This window comes from Asparagus officinalis, chromosome 8 (assembly GCF_001876935.1).
Source record: "Asparagus officinalis chromosome 8, Aspof.V1, whole genome shotgun sequence".
Classification (NCBI taxonomy): Eukaryota; Viridiplantae; Streptophyta; class Magnoliopsida; order Asparagales; family Asparagaceae; genus Asparagus; species Asparagus officinalis.
This window is the reverse complement of record NC_033801.1, coordinates 84,052,379-84,068,158: the sequence shown is the minus strand read 5'-3', so window position 1 is coordinate 84,068,158 and position 15,780 is coordinate 84,052,379. Positions and strand designations below refer to the sequence as shown.

At 40.7% G+C, this 15,780-nt stretch overlaps 1 protein-coding gene across 1 annotated transcript; it reads left to right on the top strand.

The window, feature by feature from the left end:
• Nucleotides 9,075-10,907, top strand: LOC109821457. The gene is made up of 5 exons (XM_020387643.1): nt 9,075-9,079; nt 9,244-9,304; nt 9,387-9,485; nt 9,575-9,982; nt 10,823-10,907. The coding sequence occupies exons 1-5, from the start codon at nt 9,075-9,077 to the stop codon at nt 10,877-10,879; spliced, it is 630 nt and encodes a 209-aa protein (XP_020243232.1). The 3' UTR covers nt 10,880-10,907.

Here is a 15,780-nt window from a genome sequence, read left to right as displayed (position 1 = left end):
GGGAGAAAAGTTCTAGAATATTCATGTTAAATATTTTTTCTATAATTAACATGACCAAGTCTATAATGCCAAAGAGAGGATGAGTATGCAAAAATAGGAACTTTACTGATAGCTGAAATAGAGTTTACAGTACTTATCTTGTATGTTATATCCATGTGATAAGCAACCAAAATAAACATTCTAATAAGACAGATAATTTTTCCTCCTTGGAGATCCAGCCATAGTCCAACATAATTGAGGAGACTCCTAGAAACTAGGTTCTTTGCATCAGATAGAGCATGCTTCACATTCTTGAGAGTAAGAATCTTTCCAGAAGTAAGTAGTATCACTACTATTCTAGTTCCAACGACTCCAGTAACAGAGTGATTAGCCATTGATACATTCTCACTAGTAGCCACTTAAGAAGTAAGAAGAGTCCTATGGTAAAAGCATGACATGTAAAGCAATGTCTAACCATCATTCAGAAGCATTAAGAGAATTTACCACCTGAAAATGTATAGCCACTAAGTTCTGAACTTCTACAACATAGTTGACTTCAGCAATGTAGTTGATGTTATTTTCATTCTCCTTTGGTGCTTTACATGCCTTTGCAAAGTGGTCGTCCTTTCCGCAATTTAAGCACTGACCATTCTTCTTGGATTCCCTTTTTTTGCACATTGGGATTCCTTGGAGCATCAAACTTCTTCTTAAAATTATTCTTGTTTTTGTTGTTGAAGCCTTAATAGGTTTGACAAACACCAAATTAACTGACTCCTTTTGCTTGGTGAGCAATTCATTATTAGTACGAGTCCTTGTATGGTCGAAAAAATGGTGTTTGATTGAATTTCTTGTTTTAAGAAATGGGTTCGATCGCTTAGTACGAATCCCTTACAATCGCTCACTCTCTCTCGATTACAAAGGAAGAGAAGATTAATTTAACTCCTCCTTTGTTTAAAAGTGGATTCTTGGTGGCGAAAGGATGCTTCTTTCAATGCTCAAGCGGAGATTGATTCCCGTTGACGATCAGATCAAGATCGTTTTTAACTCGAGAAATTGCTTTTACTCGAGAAGAGAATCAGACTTTGTTGATGGCTTAGATTTTTAGAACCGAAGTTCGGATCTTAATCTTCAATGCTAAAGCTCTGCTCTCCTGCTCCTCGTCTGCTCCCTCCTTTTATAGCTACTTATAGATATTTATAGGCTTTTAGTTCATAACTGATGCGCTGAAATTGTGGAGTCATGGCGTAACTGATGCGCTAAAATCATGGAGTCGTGGTGTGGCGTTACTGACTCCTTAGATTTATCCTACATGGCTGACTGGGTTTTCGGAGCCATTACAGCTGGATCTCCCACGGACGACGAGCCTCGTTGCATGTCGAAGTTCATCTAATTGAACGAGCCTCAATATACAGTGAGGTTCATTTTCTAAGGCTAACTTTGTAGTATAGCGAACTCTGTCTTCACTGACGCCATCTGACGAGCTTCGTATTCACTAACAAACTTTGTCTTAGATAGTTGAGTCCAACTACGTAGCAAGTCTTGTGAATTTCCTTTTGACGAGCCTCATCTTCACTAATGAGCTTTACGTCTGGTGGTGAGTTTCAAATCTCATATCCAATGACGAGTTTCGAACCTCGTTTCTAATGATAAGCTTCGAACCTCGTTTCCAATGACGAGCTTCGAACCTTGTCTTCAATGATGAGCTTCTTCTTCCAGGGTAGCTTTGTCCATAGTGATGAACTTTGATGTCAAGGTTCGCGACATAACGAACCTCGTCTTTCTATGTCGAGCTTCGCTGTATGGCGAACCTCATCTTTTGATGTCGAGCTTTGCTACTTGGCGAACCTCATCTTTTGATGTTGAGCCTCGCTGCATGGCGAATCTCGTCTTTTGATGTTAAGCCTCGCTGCATGGTGAACCTCGTAGGTAAAGCTATCAGGCAAGCTTCAATCAGTTCAAGCGAGCTAAGTTATCAGGCGAACTTAGCATTACAGGCAAACTTCAATGTTCAGGCGAAGTTCAGTCCTGCAGGCGAACTTCAGAACATGCTACGAAGAACGGGTCATAACTTTCAAACCGTAAGTCGGAATTAGACGAATTATATATAAAAATTGATAATCTTGACGAGATGGAGCTGACCAAACCGATCCCAAAGGGTTTAGTTTGCTCGTATCTATTTTGCCAAATTCCTTACGGTTTTAGAGATATTAGCATTTTTTTGGCAATTTTTATTACCTACAAAACCCCCTCTAAAGTTTTCAGACCCAAATCAGGTTGTATGGGGTCTGAAATATTTTGGATCTTAAAGCCTATAAAATGAGCACTATTCATATGAAATAAGAAGCCTTCTAACGAACTTGTCCATTCTGGTAAAGTTGAACTCTTCAGACACAGCTAATGATCGTCATCTAGGATTTTTAACAAACGCTCAGCTATCAACGGACTTGACATGTCTTTACACACTACTAGAAAATGGGTTATTGGCTACGGAAATTTAGCGACGAAATATTCCGTCGCTATAACATGACTTATAGCGACGGAAATTCCGTCGCTATATATCCGTAGGAAAAAATTACTTTGTCGATGGAAAATATAGTTTTAGCGACTAAACTATTCCGTCGCTAAAATATTACCGACTATTTTATTTTTCGTCGGTAAATATTCATTTAACGACGGAATTTCCGTCGCTAAAATCATTTTTAACGACGGAATAATCCGTCGCTAAATGTTTTGGGTGGGAAAAAAATTTCGGGCGCGGGCGCCCAAAATTTTTGGGCAGCCCGCGCCCGATTTTACCGAGAGAGGCTTATTAGCCAGCCGTCGCCGCCGCCGTCGATCTCTCTCCCCCCTCTCTCTCAAGGTACCCCCTTTCCCCTCCCCCTTAATTTTTGTTTAATTGTTATAATGATAGTTTACTTTTTGCAAAACCAAAAAATTATGGAAAAATCAAAACCCTAATAAAAAATATTCATATTGTTAAAATCCTAATCAAAACCCTAATCAAAACCCTAATAAAAAATATTCATATTGTTAAAACCCTAATCAAAACCGTTGGGTGGGGATGATGCTGAGGGTGAGGGTTTGGGTGGGGGTGGGGGTGAGTTTTAGGTTGAGGTTGAGGGTTAGGGTTAGGGTTAGGGTTAGATGAGGGTGAGGCTTAAGGTTAGGGTTAGGGGGTGAAGGTGAGGGTGAGGGTTAGGGTTATGTGAGGGTGAGTGTGGGGGTGATGGTGAGGTTGAGGGTTAGGGTTAGGATTAGTGTAGGGGTAGGGTGGGGGTGATGCTGAGGGTTAGGGTTAGGGTAGGGGTGGGGGTGAGTTTGAGGTTGAGGGTTAGGTTTAGGTTTAGGGTTAGGGGAGGGTGAAGGTGAGGGTTAGGGTGATGGTTACAATGAGGGTGAGGTGATTGTGAGGGGTTATCATAACTATTATATCGCTAATTACATAGAAATTGCACACACTGTACACTCATATTTTCGAGCCGTAGAATACCCCGTCCAATAAGTACTATATATAATCTCTTTATTTACTTGTCACATACGTGTACAGGATTGTTGGCGGATACGATACCATCGTGTTCGGTCTGATAACTTTTCCGTACTCGTATGTGACGGAGGGCTTATATATAAATATTTATTGGATCTGTCCAGTGTGGACGGGTTAGGTATGTAAACATGGTGTGCATATGTATTTACGTGTGTTCTTGTGTACTTTCTTTTCGTCAGAGTTTGGGCGGCGCTTACTCGTTGTTCTCCGTGTACTATAGTGTACTCGGAGAACATCGGGTAGGTGCTGCCAAAATTTTGACAAAATAAAAGTACACTTGAACACACGTAAATACATATACACGCTACGTTTACATACCTAATGGGATAGAAGCCTTCCTCTGACAGCTGATCACACACACTTGTCCTATAACTTAAAATGATATATGTAGGGATATGCTCACTTCCATTAATTTTTAAATTCTAGATGCGGACAATTCCTGACAAATCGTTCATGGGCATACCACGTGATCGAAGGCATCTAGACACTCGATACAAGGATGGGATAGAAGCTTTCTTAGCCTACTCTGACACCAACCCTCTACGGTCACTCAGCGGGTTAATTTTTTGTCCTTGTAAGAATTGTAGGAATGATAAAATGCTCACTAGGAGTGACGTAAGTTTCCATCTGTCAATCAATGGATTTGATAGCTCTTATGTATTTTGGAGTCATCACGGTGAAGGCGTCCCGGTGATGCAATTAGAGGAAGAGTTTACTGATGTCGACAATCCGACAATTGACACAACTGATATGTTGGAAGATATTCTTACCGTGCCGTCTTCGAGTGATGTTAACACTACTGATATGTTTCAAGATGTAGCCCGATTGATGAGACTTGTTGAAGAAAACGAGTCACCGTTATACGAGGGTTGCACCGAGTTCACAAGGCTTTCTTTTATGCTGAGGCTTCTTCATATCCAAACACTCAGTGGGATGGCTGTTACACATTTCGAGATGTTATTAGACTTGCTCAGGAAAGTCATTCCAGGCGGCGAGAAGAGCATCCCCACAACTTATTATGAAGCTCACAAGATTGTTGATACCCTGGGTCTTGATTACAAAAAGATAGACGCCTGTCCTAATGACTGCATCTTGTACAATAAGGGTAATGAAGGTCTAGAGGAATGTCTGACGTGTCATGTATCACGCTGGAAAGAACATACGGGCACATCTGAAGGCATATCATCTAATAAACAGAGCAGAATCCCTGTGAAGGTTCTCCGATATTTTCCAATTATTCCTAGGCTGCAGTGGTTTTATATGTCTGCCAAGCTGGCTGAGAATATGCGATGGCATTCGACCGACCGCAAAGAGGACGGAAAATTGAGACATCCTGCTGATGGTGAGGCATGGAAGCACATCGATTGTATATACCCTGACTTTGGCAAGGAGTCTCGGAATATTAGGCTGGGGCTTGCTAGCGACGGATTTAATCCGTTTGGAGTAATGAGCTCTGCTTGGTCTACCTGGCCAGTGTTGCTGACACCGTACAACCTGTCGCCGTCGATGTGCATGAAGCAGCCATACATGATACTGTCACTCTTGATCCCTGGAAGATATTCTCCTGGAAATGACATTGATGTTTTCCTCCAACCATTAATTGACGACTTGAAGCTTCTCTGGGATGAAGGCGTCAACACTTATGATGCTTATGGTAAGGAGGCTTTCCGTATGCGTGCAATGGTCATGTGGACAACTAATGATTTTCCAGCATATGCTAACTTGTCTGGATGGTCGACGAAGGGTCAGATTGCTTGTCCGGTTTGCATGTCAGATTATGAGGGAAAGTTCCTGAAATACAGCCGTAAGTTCTGTTATTGGCAACACAGAAGGTGGTTACCTACAGGGCACAAGTTCAGAAAATTAGTAGGAAAGTTCGACGGCAATCCAGAAAACAGACCGGCACCACCAAGGCTGACTGGGGAAGAAATATTTGAGCTTCTACATCCTCTACCTAAAAAAATATTTGGAAAGAAAAGATTCAACAAAGAAAATCCATTTGGGGTTAGGAGAAAAATATTGAAGCAAAATTGGAAGGGAAGGGGAAAGGGTAAGCAAAATTGGAAGGGAAATAAACCTCGCACTGTCCAATCGCATGTGCGTGTCTCTAAGGCTACTGAACTTCCGCATGGATGGTCAAAATTCAGCATATTTTATCAATTGCCATATTGGAGAAGTTTAAAAATACGTCACAACTTGGATGTCATGCACATCGAGAAGAACATATGCAAGAATCTCTTGAACACTTTGTTGCAGGACGGGAAAAAAATCAAAAGATGACTTAAGGGCACGTCGAGACCTAGCAGCATTGAACATCCATCCCGAACTGCAAGCTATAGATAAGGGTGACGGAAAGTTTGAACTCCCAACCTCCCGTGTCACACTGTCGAAGGATGAGATCCACAATATGTGTTTATTTCTAAAGTCCGTGAAGACACCGGATGGTTATGCTTCAAACATTTCAGCAAATGTGCATATTGAGGACAGGAAAATTTTGGGACTCAAGACACATGACCATCATATTCTATTGCATCAACTTCTCCCGGTTGCGTTGCGACATGCTGAGAAGGAACTCGCGATGGTGGTAATAGAATATTGCGGTTTCTTCAAGCAGTTGTGCTCCAAGGTGATTGATGTCAGGGAGTTTGAAGAATTAGAGGGACGTGTAGCCAATACACTGTGTAAAATGGAAATTCTATTTCCACCCTCGTTCTTTACGGTCATGGTGCATCTTATAATACATTTAGCATATGAAGCCCGCATCGCAGGACCAGTTCAATATCGTTGGATGTACCCTGTGGAGAGGTAGTTATTATAATGCTCAATTAATATTTGTTAAATTACATTACTCAGTTTTATTTTGTCACAAATCATGAAACTATATGCTTGTAGGTATTTGGGTTTCATGAAACATTGGATGCATAATCGTGCACGTCCTGAAGGATCGATAGCAGAGAACTATATAAGTAATGAGAGTTTGAATTTCATCTCTCGTTACTTGCGGGGTGTGGAGACAAGGCTCAACCGTCCCCAACGAATAATTGACGGAACATTCTATAATGATCGTGGGGAGGACACTAGATTCCCCAGAATGGAGCTAGATCAAGCCCACACATATATCTTGAGCAATGATACTACATTTAACATATACGCGGCGTAAGTATTTAACTGTTTGAATCAGATCATATCACATCACAATAACTATCTCTATTTAACTGTTATAAATGATTTTATTCTAGGCTTCATATCCGATATGTCCAGACTATTCTTAAATACAGAACAAAAAATAAAAGAGTTATGGACACAAACTCTAGACAATTCCCTGCATGGCTAAAGGGTGAAGTAAGATTTATTTACATTTCTGATTCGTATATCAAATATGTGCCTGCCAACAGATATTTAAACTATTTGTTTCTTTTCTTAAAGGTTGACCGACGTATTACGAATGGGGTTAACCTGTCTGAGAAAATATGTTTATATGCCAGAGGTCCTTCTAACGTGGTTAAGCGTTATCGAGGCTACTGTATCAACAGCTTTAGGTTTAACACCATCGGTTTCGAAGAGAGACGACAAACACAAAATAGCGGTGTGTTCTGCTCCTTCTCGCAACTGTCATACGCTAGTTCAAAAGATCTAAATCCGATACAAGGTGAAATCTATTGCTACGGTCAGGTAGAAGACATTGTGGAGATTTTCTATGGGATTAATAATGAAGTCAGACATGTGATGTTTAAGGTTCGTTGGAGTGAGCTGAAAAAGGCGAAGGATGACTACGGTTACACACTCGTTAATCTTAACAAGGAAATATATCAGACTGAAAAGTACATGTTAGCTGCTCACGCAAAACAGTGCTTTTATGTCAAAGATATAATGAAAAATGACGAATGGGTTGTCCTTAAGAATCCGCCTAGATCCTACATTCATGAAGCCGTGTCTGACGAAGATCATGAAGATGTTATCTTGGCCGACGAAACAGTTGCTGAGTTTTCATTGACACAAAATAATCTGGTGGATGAAATTGCACTGGCGCGCCCTGATGTACCTGCGATTATATGTGAGCCAAGGCGTAAAATCAAAAAACGAGTCCACGGTAGAGTCGATAAAACTATAAGGACAGTCCTTTTGTCTGCACGCACACGGTCGCAGGCTAACCGCACACGGTCGCAGAGTAGAGCCTCAACATCATCATAATAATATAATGCTTGGTTATGATTTAAAAAGAACATTCATGTATCTGTTTGACTGGTTAACATGTATCAGTTTGTGTTATGTATTATAGTATTGCCTTTATATTATCTGTTTGACTGGTTATCATGTATCAGTTTGTGTCATGTATTATAGTATTGCTTTTATATTATCTGTTTGACTGGTTATCATGTATCAGTTTCTGTCATGTATTATAGTATTGCTTTTATATTATCTGTTTGACTGGTTATCATGTATTAGTTTGTTGGGTACTCATTATGTTTTTAAAGTATAGATGACAAAAGGATTACGTAAGAGAGCGCTTGATAGACTTTTTGGTAGACATTCTGGAGGCGACGCACATGGCTCTACGTCAGGTATTTTTATTTATTTATTATATCTGTACATTTCTATAAACTATTAATACGAGTCTAACATTATTTTTTTAACATTTCCTGCGCAGGACGCATCGCTGCTACACATGACTCGCCGCCACAGGACACAGGATGAGGAGATGCTCCACCTGATGCGGAGACACTCGTTGATCCTACCCAGCATGCAGAGATGCCGCCGTCGCCTCCTCCGCATGCAGATGTATTGGAGGAGCGTCGATATGAGACATATAGCGCAGCTGTAGAAGCTGCGCCACTACCACCGGATTCTATTACAGATCAGCGAGCCCACGACCCGGCCAAGGTGAAGGGGGATTGGGATGCTTATCATGATTTGCGACCTATCGCACAGCATAGGTATGAACAAGAAAGGCGTAGATGCCTCGAATTGAAAGGTGTGTATAGATTTTTATAGTTTATCTGTTAATATTTTAATTTGTATTATCGATATTGATTGATTTATATTTCACCTGAATTTCATTTTTTCGTAGGTACCGAGCGACCTACTAGGCGCGGCTGCAGTGGTACCAACAGAACCTCATCCCAGATATTCATTGGAGGGCCGTGATCCGATGGGAGAACGGCGTGCCTGTCGGGCCATTTGCTAACTCTTTCAATAATTTCCTTGCCACTTTAGCCAATTGACATGATTTCTTCAACATATTTTTGATGTGGAAGTCACAGCGGATTGATGCACTGGTGGCTTGTTGGAGATATATATGTGTGAGTCATTTATTTTAATTCTCATAATTATTAGTAATTTTATTATTTTGTTTAACACACTGATTTGTATCTCTTTTTTCATTGTATGCTGAAGCGATTTTTCTTTCTTGACGATTACGCTTGTGCCTGGACTTACTGCTTCACGCAAATCAATCTATCGTTCAAGAGGTGGCGGTTTGAGCTGAAGAAAAAATATTTTATTTAAAGAACAGAAGATTGGGAGCGTTACTGGCATCTTGACGAGCGCGTAGATGGAGTAGATTTTTTTGCACTTTGCGATTATTGGGACACGGCCGAAATTCAGGTATTATTGAAGTATATATTTTCATTTATTGTTTGAAATTCTATATTATATCTGTTTAACATTGTTTTGCAGGCTCAAGCTGAAACAGCAAGAAGGAACCGCAATGCGCCTCGCAGTTACGAGCATCACGGGGGCTCCAGGTCCTTCAGCCAGCATTATCATCAATTGGCGCTTGAGGTATATAATATATTAGCTCTTAGGTTATCAATTTGAGTATAATTTATGTGTTATGAGTTAATGATATATGTGAATAAAATAGGGAAGGGGAGAACTCGGGCATTTTGCAGATCGTATTCTGACTGGTTGGAGTCCAAATTACGCCGATGAAGTGAAGAAAGCGCAGAACCGGGATCTGGCTGTAAGTAGCAGTTAATTTGTATATTTAATTTTTATAACAATGCATTTTAAATGTGTTAGAATTGACCGGGTTGTTTTGGTATATCGCAGGAGAAATTACATGCTAAGGTGCAGGAGCAATTATCACAGACTCAGGTCGATTCTAACACTCCGACCCGATTAAGTAGAGAGGAGGAGGATAGCATCATCGAGACGGTCATTGGACCGAGTAGGAAGAACAGATACAGGTGGAGAGGATCCGAGCATCGGCCGTACGAGTCCAGTAGCACCTACGAGTCTGCAGCTCCACCAGGATGCAGTTCTTCTCAAGACCCGACTATGGAGCAGCGGATGAAAGCGATGGAAGATTGGCAGTCGCGTCGGGAGTCGGAGCTACTCCAGATGGCGGAGGAAGAACGGAGGCGTCGGGAGCAGAGGGAGCTGGAATTCACCCAGTTTATATCGACTCTACCTTCTGATGCTCAGGAGGCATATAGGAGACGGTTTTTGGCGGATCAGGTAATATATATATATATGTATATTTCTTTTTTAATTAAATGAATTAAATATAAAATTCTTACTTAGTTACGAGTATGCCGTGTGACTAAATGATATCACACAAACTGTTACACACAAACTATATCTCTCTCCGAAACACAACTAAAATTATATACTTAATGTTTTTATGTGATGGTGGTGTTGATGGTGCGTGCATGCGTAGCGATGGTTGTATTGGATAGTGAGTTGGTTAGTTAGTTGTTATTTTGTTTTGTTGTGGGGCGTTCGTGTGTAGGGTCGTTGGTTATGTTGTTGGTTGGTGGGTGTTTTCGTCGTGGTGGTGGTGGTGGTGGTGATGATGATGGAGGGGGAGGGGGTGGGGGGTAGGAGTTTGGTTGGTTGGTGGGTGGGGTTGGGGGATTGTTATTGTGGTGGTGGTGGTGTTGTTATTGTTGTGTTGTGGTGTTGCATGTGTTGTATTGTCGTGATCGTTATGTGCGTGCTTGATGTTGGGTTTGGTCGTGGTGGGGGAGGGGGAAGTGTGGGGATTGGGTTGAGCTAGGTACTCGTTCGTGCGTGTGTGCGTGTTGGTGGAGATAGGTACGCGTGCGTGCGTGTGTGCGGGTGAGGTTAGAGTGTGTGCGTGCGTTGTTAAAAACATGTGCGTGCTTGTGTATAATATATAAAAATATGCCATGATACTCTCTCTGATTCATATAACATGTAAGAATATGCCATGATACTCTATTATTACTATACTTGCATGTCATGCCATGTTGTTTTATAATTTGTTACTTTACTGTAAAATTTAGTTTTTGATGATGTACGTATTGCTCTATAACGTTTTATTTATATTTTTAGGCTGGGACTTCTCGACAAGGTGGAGTTGGTGATGAGGATGATGATGATCGGGACTGATATTATTTGTTTTAACATTGAAAACAATGGGTATGTTGTATAAATAACATTTATAATGTTGGGATATTTATTATGTTTTTAGTGAAATATGTGTTATATATGCGTGAGAATGAAATATGTGTTATATGTGCTTGTGTTGTACATGTTATTATTGTGAAAAATATTGTACATGAATTTCTAATTTTCAAAAAAAATTTTAAAAAAATTTTAGTTTACTTTTAGCGACGGATATTCCGTCGCTAAACGATCTTTTAGCGACGGAAAACTGACACGCCAGACATGCACTAATATGTGCTTTTGGCGATGGATTTTCCGTCGCTATATAACCGTCGCTAATAAATATAGATTTTGGCAACGGATTTTTCGTCGCCAATAAATATAGCGACAGTTAAATATATAGCGACGGAAAATACCGTCGTCAAAAAATTATACATAAACGACGGATTTTCCGTCGCTATATAACCGTCACTGATATTTAGCGACGGATTAGCCGTCGCTAAATGTGGCTTTACCTACCCTGATAATAGTGACGGCTTTTTAGCGATGAAATTTATATTTTTCCGTTGCTAAAACAATTAGCGATGGATTTTTGACTTTTGGCGACGGATTTGTCCTTCGCCAATAGTCCCATTTGCAGTAGTGACAACTGCCGTTTAAGTTAGACTAGCCATGCTTTTGCCCTTAGCATGGTAAGTTGTTGAGGAGTTTTTCTTAGGCTTACTTCTAAGATTTTTCCTCTATCCTTAGCCATTAAACGTGTTGGATTAAGTGTTCAAGCACGATTACAACAGTTAAGTTGTAATCAAGTTTACTTGTGCCGTTTGTTATAATAACTCAACCTGGTGTTTTGAAAGCGAGGCTCATCACATGGTAGGCTTGCTGGGGTGTGGTGATGTTGTTGATGAATAATTACTCATCACATGGTAGGTCACTATTTGGGAATAAGGGATAGATAAGGGCACAACGCTTTGTAGGCCACTATTAATGAACAACGTCATTTGCAGGAATGACGGTGTGGAGGTAATCAAGTTGTTCAGTGACGTGAATGTATAACGACTGTAATTAAAATATCGACACATCACATGGTAGACCACTATTTGCAATCATTCTAAGGAGATAGAACGTTCAAAAAAGACCAGATCGTAAATTATCGCATAGTAGATCACTATCTTAATCGAGTGATAAGTAGGTGTTCATCATATGGTAGAACACTACTTAGCGAGAGAAACCAAGTCGTTCACTGACATGGGAGTATAACAACTGTGATTGGAATAGTAACATATCACATGGTAGGTTATTATTTTCGATCACTCTAAGGAGATAGAACGTTCGAAAAAGACCAGACAGTGAATCATCGCATGGTAGATCACTATCTTGATCGAGTGACAAGTAGGTGTTCATCACATGGTAGAACACTACTTAATAAAGTATTTTCAATGGGGGTTAAGAATTAACTATCAGATATAATTATTAACGTGATAGTTTTGTGGACCCGTCATCCTACTAGAGAGGATTGGTGAGGGAATTTGGAAGAAGTGACTATCAGAGGTAATCATTAACATGATAGTTTTATGATCCCGCCATCCTATTGAAGAGAATTGTCGAGGGAATTTGGAGGAAGTGACTATCAGAGGTAATCATTAATATGATAGTTTTATGGTCCCGCTATCCTATTAAAGAGGATTGCGAGGGAATTTGGAGGAAGTGACTATCAAAGGTAGTCATTAACATGATAGTTTTGTTGTCCCGCCATCCTATTAAAGATGATTGTCAAGGAAATTTGGAGGAAGTGACTATCAGAGGTATTCATTAACATAATAGTTTTGTGGTCCTGCCATCCTATTAAAAAGGATTGGCGAGAGAATTTCGAGGAAGAGACTACCAGAGGTAGTCATTAACATGACAGTATTTTGGTAAGGTGCCAGATGCTCATATCTGACTTCAGACTCACCTTGGAGTTGATTTATGACGAGCTTCGGGTCGTCATGGATTCATCAGAGAGAAAGCTTGAGGTAGTACATGGTTTTGCAGAGAAACCTTGACTACTCCTACTCCAGCGATGGCTGTAAATCAGGATTGAAGGGTAAAGACTCCTGCATCAAATAAGGCTTGGATCTTATCCTTCAGGGTGTAGCATTTAGAGGTAGGATGATGAACCATCCTGTGGTACGCATAATAGTTGGGATCATCAATTCTCGACATCTCCTTAGGTCGCATCGATTCTGGGAGCTTGATCTTTTTTGCCTTGATCAAGGATTTGAGTATCGGGATGACTTGCTTATCTTGGAAGTCATACTTCTACTGAAAGTGGTTATCCAAAAATTTATCCTTCTGCTTTGACGAAGACTTAGGGGAAGAATTAGTTTTCACCGCCAAAGCATCTTTCTCTTTTTACATAAGTCAAAGGGGTGAGGTTGTCTTGATCATCACCCCCTTGAAAATCACCTGGCTCTTCAACATCTAGCCTTTTGAGCATGCTTTCAACCCTTTCTCCTTGGCGAATAAGCTCTTTCCAAGTTTAGGTATTCACCGCTCCAATCTTGGATAAAATATGGATCGAGAGATTATTGCGACACATCTTGATCAACGTACTTTCAAAGACTTGATCACGATTATGCAGTGACCGATTTCTAAATCTCTTGAAAAAGTTACTAACAGACTTTGTCTTCTTCTGCTTTTCAGTTAGCAGGATGGTCATAGATACTTTTATGTCATCGTCGAAGAATCTGGCCATAAAGAGCCTTTCCATGTCAGCCCAAGATTTGATGGAGTCTGGTTCCAGCTTGCGAAACCATTCAAAAGTAACTCATTTAAGGGTGCTTATGAACAGTCGAGTTATAATGGGATCATTCCCCACTATGTGTCCAGTTTACGCCTGGAAGTAGTATATGTGCTGGGTAGGAGATCCCTTACTACCGAACTGTGGGAGGTTGAGTAGCTTGAACTTCGGAGGATAGGGGACGGCATTCCATTCATCAGGGTACGGTCTAACCACCCCCCAGTTCTCTAAAGTTTCTATGAAGCTTCAAAGCATGAAGCTGCTTCTAAAAGTTGTCTAACTTCTGGTCTCGCTCTTTTTTGCGAGGGTTAGACTCGGCTTCGGACAATTCAGAGTAAATATCAAAAATCTTTTTCTCCTCCTCTTCTTCATTATCGCCATTTTGATTTCGACGGCTAGATTCCCGAGCATTGGGTGAAGTTCGTCGGTGCTTTGATCCCGAGGATTCATTGGTAGCTTTCTTCTTCTTCTTCTCCTTAAGGAGTTTGTCTACCATATCCTCCAAGCGTCTGATGATTTCTTATTGTTAGAGGAGAGCAGCTTGTTGTTCTTCCAACCTTCTTGCCATTTCTTCTTCATTCTCGGCCATGTGAGCTCTCACTTGCTCACTTTAATCGGTGCTAGAAGGTTGGGTTGTTGCAATGACAGAGTTTTTAGGCTCTTCATCGACATCATAGGATATACCCACTAATTTTTGATAATCCAACGGGATCCTTACTCTGGTACAGGTGTTTGGTGGAAAATTAATAGTAAATAAAATGAAAGAAATTTGATTTGTATTCTCTCAATCTTAATTATAATTTGGATTTTCAATTACAAAAGAGAGGAGAATTGATCTGAATTATCCCTTTTATTTAAGTCTGGGTTCTTCACGGTAGCGATGAGATGCCTCCCTCGTATGCTCGTGACGAGTTTGCTTCTTGTTGATGATCCGAACATCTTGTTTCAATGGAACGGTATATTCTCCTCACGATTTGACGCAATGGAGGACTTGCGTGGCAAGTTTGAAACTCTAAACGAATTGATAACTCATAACAAGTTTAAACTCTTGTAAAAGAGTTGATTGATCTTAACCGTAATTGGTTAGACAAACCAAGCATGAAGATAGCCCCAAGAATCTGTTGCCGAGAAGATGATCTGAAGAAGCCGATCTCTAGATCTCCAAAATTCTTAAAGATCCAAAGATATCTCCCCCTCCTCCTCCTTAGGATCTCTTCTTTGCTGTCGAGGAGAAGCATCTCTTCTTTGCTGCCGAGCCAAAAGATCCGAACTAAGCTGATTTCTTAGTTATTTATAGGGGATTAAGGGGTGTAACCGCCTCCTTAATTCACTCCTAAGTGGGGCTTATGGGATGTAACCACCCCCTTAAATCACTCCTGAGTGAAGTTGTGATCCCCTCAGATCGTGGAAAACGGTTTTGAAACCGTTCAACTCGTGTTTGAACGAGTCAAACACAAAATCCGCATTCTGGCATGAATTCTGCGTTCAAACGTAGTGTCTGAAAGCTTGAACGCAGCATCTAAAAGCTCGTTTGCAGCGTCTAGAAGCTACGTTGGTAGCTTGTTAGAAGCTGCGTTTGGCAGCATTTAAGAGATGCGTTTGGTAGCGGATGGAAGATGCGTTGGTAGCTTTTGGAGGCTGCGTTTGCGGCCGAATAGGAGCTACGTTGGCAGGTGGATTTGAGCTGCGTTTGTAGCGTTTGGAGCTGAATATGAGTTATGTTTGCACTACGTCTGCGACTGTGAACACGATGCGTCTTGATGCTGGTACGCGGGGAGGACTTCCGCGTCTTGATTTGAAGAGACCGTCAATTTGTAGTCTCTTTCTGTCAAAGCATTGCAAAGATCGTCATTTTATAATCTTTTCTTTAACTCTTTGATATGTGAGAGTCGTCAAATTATAACTCCTGATGTTGATTGTGAAGGCTGTTGATTAGAGCTTTCATCAGTTATTATGAAGATCGTCAGATTATAACTTTCATCGATCTACATGAAAGTTTTTAAATTGTAGCCTTCTGGAAGCCATCAAATTGTAACTTCCATCATCAGTGTTTGATGGGGATCAGCTATCTGTAGTTATTTTTAGACAGCCTACAGAACCCCCTCCAAAGTTTTTGAAAGTT